The following is a 7,721-nucleotide window of genomic DNA, read 5'->3' as shown; positions in this document are numbered from 1 at the left end:
CCGCAGCAGTTCTCTCAGTTTAATCACCATGACTTAGTGAGGTGTTTCTGAGGTCCGGCCCTCATGCGTCATTCTAATCTGATCACCATACAACACCGAGCTCCTCAACACTGTCTGCCCTCAGTGCTTCTGGAACCATTAGCATCACAACATGCCTGCTTGTTCCTGACAGCTGGTCGAGCTCTGCTACCAGCGAGCTGAGGTCTCCCGGTGTAATTGCTGTGGCTCTTCGGCTGCAGGATCCTCCTCACCTGCACGTGCTCTCGTGCGATGCAAATACAGGTCGGGTATTTTTGGTACATTGCGCTAGCTTCGGGGCATGCGGGCTCTGTTGTGATGCTGGGGAAATGTGACTATTTTTGCCGGGCTTTTACTGCCGACTCCATTACTGACCTTTCTAGTCCTTCCAACCACTAAGTTACATTGATGACGACTGCCCTCCTCACTGAGTTCTCCTAAAATACAATTTAGACAGTTAAGAAATTCAACTTTTTTTTGTCTGATGAGCTAATGTTGGATAAGATATTCCAACTTTTTGAGATTTTATTAAACAAAATGATAAATTATTGTGTGACGCTGCCTAAGAATCATATTTTCTTAAGGCTCAAATAGATTCATGGTTCTTTATTGTACTAATAATAGATATTTTCACACACTGTTATACTAATTGTAACTAATTCTGCCTAAAGTTATTGAGATCCTACCAGTATTCTATTCCCAGTGATTTTGTATTCTTTTATGTAGTCTTCAGTAGTTTTCAGGATCTGGGGCATTTCTTCATCACAGATAACTCCATTGACGGTTTTAGGCAACTGAATTCTCTCACATCACAAGCCACAGAAGACTAGTATACATTATTTTAGTCTAAGATTGATGTGCATCATTGCCCTACACATTGGATAAAGCTAATCATAGTTTTAAGCCTTGAACATGCTGTGAATAATCTAAGTGATTCATTTTATAGCTGTCTTACTGTTGGTGCTGGTATTATAAAGAGGTTCACCTGCTGCCAAGGTAAATGTGAGAGAACATCTGTCCCCTTTGTTTTTCACTGCCAATAACTCTCTTATTGTCTTTTTGGATTTTGCAGTTGGAAAACTGGACAGAAGTCACAACCGAGTGATAGAACTGTAACCCAGTTTGCACATCTCACTCAGTTATTTTATTTATTGTCAGCGAGGGAACATGTGTTTCTCCTCATGTTTCCCTAGAGGGCAGTTGAAAGCTCAGCAAAAACTCAACTTGCAGAGCACTGTGAGACATGCAACCCAGTATAACACAGAACCATGTGTCACTTGAAGTTAAGATTATTCTTATTGCCAAATACAGAGATGCAGCATTAAGAAGAAGGCTTGTTCCCATCTGTATTTTGATTGCATTCAAAAATCAAATGATAATAATGAATTATACAGAATACAATTAATTAGACAGAGACATGATTCACTATGAACTGCATAAAAATGTTTACTGATGTTGTCTACTGATAAATTATTACTGATCACCGATCAATGTGAGGTATCTATTTCACAAACAAAGCAAACAGCATACCAGTATATGGATAGAAAAGTTAAAAGATGCCATCCATACATGTCCTTTGAATAACAGTGTTTAATATGTTTTCTCCACCAAAAAACTTTAATTATCTTGTTAAAAGCTTTAATATTACATCTGATTAAAAATTACAAAAATCTATGAATATGCAAAAAATACTTTTCATTTTAAAAGTTTAACTGCCAGAAACAAGATGTGTCCTTCCTCATTGTAAATTCCATCCTCTTTGTTTGTGCACTGGAGGCTTCAAGTCTCCACATCCCACTTGTGTCAGCTAAATCCTGGACCAGGATTGGCTCCAAACTAGCCGTGATGTCAGAAATCATGCCTGTCTATGGCTTTGATTTTTGGTGAGCACAGAGAGACTTTCCTCATTCAGCACATGAATTTGATAACAGACTCACATCATGCTGCACAGTAAAGCTCAAACATTCAACTGATTTAACAAGAAGAACACATTTTTGAGTGGAGGGGGACTTTAAGTCGTGACTACAGTATCACTGCAGTTTTATCATTTCATCATCAGTGATGAGCTCTGAAATCCAAAGGGACAGAGACTAGTAATTGAAGTTTCCTTTAAACATAGCTTAAAGGTATACTATGGAGGATTTTCCTGAAAAAGTAATCCCTCTCAAACAACACCCGCTAGCAGTATATCTACAGAGACCCTGTTCTCTGCCTGTATTTTCTTATTATTCTGCTGTATTTGGGGCATTTCTGGGTGTCAAACTTTGGGCAGTGGGTGTGTGGCCCCCAGCCAATAACAGCGGGCAGTGTGTGAGGTCAGGTGGTATTCCAAAATGCTTTAAGTGATAACTCTGAGTTTGTTACCCCTGGGAGGAGGGAAACTGGCTTTTCTCCTCCAGAAAGAAAGCTAACTTAAACTCGGGGCCAGTTACCATGGTAACTCCTGGTTGGACTATTTGTTTGTTACTCAAGGACTACCTTAATTTTTTAGTTTTGCTATGAGTCATTTCTTTGAACAGTGTTTTTTTCTTTTTTCTTTTGCCTTCACATTCAAATTATACACAGCATGAACTCACCCTCAAAACCTCCTAAATGTCCTTCTGTTATAATACTGTGTCTCTGTGCACACAACACGGCTGTCAGTTTGTTAGAGCAGCTCCTGCACTAACAAATCTATAGCACATAATGTGTAATATCAGTTTAAATGTACAAAATCAGTATGAAGCTTTAGACACAAGCTCTTAGGATTAATGAATAATTATCTCTATCGCTCTTGAGCTTGTGATTAGTTGCACTGATGGAACATAATTCCTATAATATTGGAGATTATATGTTAATAGTTCTGAGTGAGTAGGACAGTGGAAGTGGAGGTGCAATGTATAACATTTTAAAATTGACTGTACTTTAACCTTTATGCCTTTATAAGTGCAAATCACCAAACACATTATTACTGGATCAGATTGTGAGCTTACAGTTATGTCTCTCTGTCTTTGACCTATTTCTTTTTTTTAAATCTTAAACTACATTTTGCCACCTCCTGTGGTTGGCCCCATCAAATTAAAGCTGAACACATACATTTAAAATGTAATGCAGGTGCAGCCTGATAAGCAGCCAGAGTCCACTTTATCATCCATTAAGTAAGCCTTGTAAATGTTGAATTAATGGACAACACTGAATAAACTAAAAATATTAACACTTTCCCTGCTCTGACCCAGGCTTTTTTTTTAAAAAATAAATGTGCACCACCTGCATACACACGCTTAAATTTCTCTTTGTCCACTGGACTAAAATGGAGGCTGTTGCCATGGTGAATCAGAATATCAGAGCTCCATTGATGGTGATTTCTTCATTCATCAGGCACGCATTTAACTCTCAGTGAACATACTCAGAGTTGACTGAACTGACTCTGATCAGCTGTTCTGGAATCGAAAACTTGGTGGTTCCCATCTCAGGGTTAATCAATTCAGAGTTCAGGGTTTGTTAAATCTGCTTTCTGGATCAACACCTTGTTACTGTGTTTTTTATGTGCTCCAGTGTCACAGCCCTAAAGGACATTGCTTCTCTCTGTCTGTGTCTGTTTGACCGAGGGCGAAGCTGAGATACATACACATACACACACATGCAGAGCAGAGAGGCCACAGTGGACAGGGTGAAGCATGAACTTCAGCTACATTCACACCAAATGCTCCAAATCCCGCAGAGTTGTGCAGAGTTGGGGGCTTGTGCTTTAGAAATATAATAAAAGCTTTTTATTTCTCTGATTCATAGCTTTGCTCTTGCTACTGCTTCTTCCTCTATTCATTCACTATCTAGCTCGACCATTGACCATTGCCCTCTCTCTAGTTTCATTGTAGCAGGAATGTTGTATTTACAGTACAGCAACCGCCAAATCCTACATAATATGCCTTTAATTTAACCTGAACCAAACTGATGCATTATTAAATATATCTCTTTATTTAAAAGAAATAAAAAACAAAGTGGAAACTGACTTTTAAATGCAGTTGAAATAATTACAGTGCAGGTAGCAAACAGTAACTTGTTAATGTTGGTCCTCAGAGGTAGTAGTCTGGATACTTGTATGGAGAAAGACATTTGGATTTCCCCTCTTCTATGGTGATGCATGACAGGTTGGGCAGACAAGGGCAAGTATGATGGAGTCTTTTCCCAAAGAAAGGAACCTGGAAACAAAGAGAGTGAAAAACACCTTCAGGATGAGATTCCCATCACGGTCATCAGGAAAAATGAACACAGGGGATATATAACATATAGACACTGGCATGATAGTTTTTGTAGACATTTTAAGAAGGAAGAGCTTCAATTACAAAGTTAGGATAGGCTGCAGTTATTTTCTGAGAGGTACTTTATCAAATCTGCTCAGTCCCTGGCTTATGAAACAACAATTACAGATAATATATTAAGTATCAGCTCCTTTATCCTCTTAATTGAATCACTGCTGTGAGGAGACAAATGTCTGATACTTGACACATGAAATAAGGGAACCTCAGTAGAACCTCTGTCTCACTTTGTGGCTCATTGGGTGACACTCTTCTCCTTCCAGTCCCATGGGCGTACACATGCGCAGGCTGGGAATCCACAAACTCACTGCACAACACATTCCTCCTCCACACTGAGAGTCCTTTTCACAAGACTAGATACACACACACACACACACACACACACACACACACACACACGGACACAATATTAGATGCCTTTACATGACTTATGCAACTTTTTCAACCAACATTTAAAACTCAGTGTTATAACAGTGAATAAAGGTAATTAATTCCTCCTCATTATTCTCATATAAATTAAATATCAATATAAATCTAATGACTTACAGTATTTGATGTTCATGTCAGTATTATATTACTAATCTAAAAAATGCTATGAATGAAACTAGTAACAGTCAAACTGCAATTGCCACACAGTCAGACAGTTATCACCTGATGTCTAAACAAAGAATGGAATGGATGGTTGTATAAATACGCTATATGTAATAATGAAACACAGTTATGTGATAATTGCCATATTACCAGGAAAATGCAATATCGGTGAGAAATGTGTTAGCAGCAGAAAGTGCAACACTCATTGCAAAGAGTTTAGTGTGCTACTGGTAGTGTTACTGCATTATATAGTCATGTCAAATCTCAAGAGAACACTACAGGATAGGTGGTGATTTATTGTTTTGGAGTGTCGGGATGAGAAGCTGAGTGACAGCCCTCACTTTGGATGAGATGGAGGGAGCAGAATGAAAAGGAACAGAAGTGATTTCATGTGACAGAGGCGGATTAAAATCACTTTCTGTTTTACTGCCGCACGCTCCTCTCTCAATTCACATCAGCAACGCAGCATGAGGGGGTTGTCATGACAAGGATTGGTATTTTATTAGCAGGTTATTGCAATGATGTATGCTCATGGAATTGCATAATTCTGATTCGGATAGGGAAATCAAACTCAGCGGTTGTAATTTTATATGCTTTTTTTAAATCAAACAGATATACTGCTCTTGTCATTTAACATTTTAGTAGCAGTCATGCTTTTAGAATGTTAAAAGAATCTATGATAAACATGAAAAGTCCTTTACATATTCATATATATCTACTTTGTAACACAATATAAAGCATTTGACTGTTAAAACCCTGAAAAATTCAAATGCTAATTAAAAGATAATATGCTGATATTTATTTTATATTTGGGAAATGAACATTACAGTTGATGAGTGAATGTCACAATGAGGCTTTGGTCAAGCATAAACATGGTAAGTGCTTATCAGGACATGATAAGCACTTATTTATTTAAGCTTAAAAACTGCCATGCTATATATGTTATTGTGTTTTCACTCATTAATTTATATACTTTTTGGTTCTTTACTTAAATATGAGCTTTTTCTATTTCATCTATAATAAGTTGAAAGTATCCTTCATCCTTCAAAATGTTTGATCTCTTCAAAAAGCAATAACAAGTACATTCTTCATGATATAACTCCACATCACATCAGGCAGCAGTTTTAGACAATGGGATTAGAAAAGCATATTCCTGATTTTTCTTCCTCCCATTGCACTGTGAGCTATATACCTGTTTGTCTCACTTACCCCTGTGATGACCGCTGAAGATCCGTGCGACACCAACAACAAGGAGAAGAGCAGTAGGATGAAGGATCTCATGATGAAGAGCTGTTTTTGTGCTCCCGTGCCCTCCAGGATGAGAAGTAAGGATGCTGAAGCTGCCGAACCTTGCCGCATGTGCATACGTGACAGACCAGAGTGATAAGTGGCCTCCAAACTCATGTGTTGAGGGCTGGTGGAGGTTTATAAACCCAGCCCGCCATTCAGAAACTCCGTGACTCACTCACACCACTATTACAAAAAAAAAAAAAAAAAAGTCCAAGGTAAAGTTTTACATGACAATGCCCCTACCATGCTCTTTTCTTTTCCTTAAAGCTTAATTTACACTCATGCATGCTAAAACTGATTGGGATAGCATCGTTACAGACTTATTCAACACAGCATCTTATTATATTCATGGTAGCTTTTTTACAATTCAACCACTTCACACTTCAAGGCCACCATTTTTAATACAGTACTCTTTCAGACCCACTCTCGCCATCGCTCACAAAGAAAGCAGTTTTGATTATTGAACATTCAGACCACTGTCCTCCGAATAGATTCTCTTATGGTTCAAACCACTTATCATTGTTGATTGTTGTAATATTGCAACAATGGTCATTTAAAAGACTTAATATGGTGGTATATTACATTGCTTTTTTAAACGAACTACGGAGTTAGTGACCATATCTGCCAGTCACATTGTATATTCATTTCAAGTCATTTTCACTTCCTTTTTCTGTGGTCAAATAAATGCTTGATTATCATTCTCCTTCAATTATAAGTCTCAGGATGAGTGAAGTTCTGGTGGTCAACAACTTCAAAGTAATAATTAATCGATTAATCAATTGACAGAAAATGATGAGTCATTGTAGTTTAATTTAAAAATATATTAATTTCTGTCATTTACCAAGCAAAATGTCAAAATATGCATTGGTTTAAGTGTCTCATATCTGAGAATATGTAATTTCCTCTGTTTTACATCACTGTAAATTTAGGTTTGGGAATGTTTGATATTTGACAGTGTCACCTTGGTTTCTGGAAACTCGGGATATGTGTTTTTCACCATTTTCTGGATTTTAGTTGATTGATTGATTAATTGAATAAAAAGCAAATTAAAAGATTAATCTTTAGATGGAGCTCCCCATGTGGTGTCTGATATTTAATAGTTGTCATATTTGGAAATGACAGAGATTCACAGTGCAAAAACATATCAGTGTAGCATCCTATTATATTCCTAGCATCTTTTTTTCCCCTTAAACAACCACATTTGTATGTTTTTCTCCAGTCATATTTAATGATGAGTCAGATTTAATAAGAGGATTAAAATTTGAGAAATGCCAAAACAAAGTTACAAATAAGTATGGACTGAGTGAGCAATGGACCGAGTGACGACCTGAGAACAGGGGCGCCTCATATGCAGCTGACTGACATGGCCAACACTTCTGAGCTAAATTTGTCCCCATCACAGCTTTGCAGAGTGTCACACTGACAACTGAGTCACACAGGAAGACGAGAATCCAGCAAGCAACAGTGACCCATTAAAGTCCTGTTTCATCTCAACTTTTATACTGAACAATAAATATCATGGAACGT

At 37.6% G+C, this 7,721-nt stretch overlaps 1 protein-coding gene across 1 annotated transcript; it reads right to left on the bottom strand.

Annotated features, from left to right (window-relative positions):
- Positions 1 to 4,070: 4,070 nt before the first annotated feature.
- On the bottom strand, positions 4,071 to 6,185 carry prok2 (prokineticin 2). The gene is made up of 3 exons (XM_053315157.1): positions 6,114 to 6,185; positions 4,541 to 4,666; positions 4,071 to 4,196 (listed from the first exon to the last, which is right to left on the bottom strand). The coding sequence occupies exons 1-3, from the start codon at positions 6,183 to 6,185 to the stop codon at positions 4,071 to 4,073; spliced, it is 324 nt and encodes a 107-aa protein (XP_053171132.1).
- Positions 6,186 to 7,721: the final 1,536 nt, after the last annotated feature.

The sequence above is a fragment of the Scomber japonicus genome, chromosome 3 (genome assembly GCF_027409825.1).
Source record: "Scomber japonicus isolate fScoJap1 chromosome 3, fScoJap1.pri, whole genome shotgun sequence".
Taxonomy (NCBI): domain Eukaryota; kingdom Metazoa; phylum Chordata; class Actinopteri; order Scombriformes; family Scombridae; genus Scomber; species Scomber japonicus.
This window is presented reverse-complemented; position numbering and strand designations above follow the sequence as displayed.

Coding starts and splice junctions, on each gene's coding strand:
- prok2 (XM_053315157.1), bottom strand. CDS start 6,185: ATGAGATCCTTCATCCTACTGCTCTTCTCCTTGTTGTTGGTGTCGCAC. Junction 4,667..6,113: donor CTTCAGCGGTCATCACAGGG/GTAAGTGAGACA, acceptor GTGTGTATCTAG/TCTTGTGAAAAGGACTCTCA. Junction 4,197..4,540: donor GTCACCCAATGAGCCACAAA/GTGAGACAGAGG, acceptor CTTTGTTTCCAG/GTTCCTTTCTTTGGGAAAAG.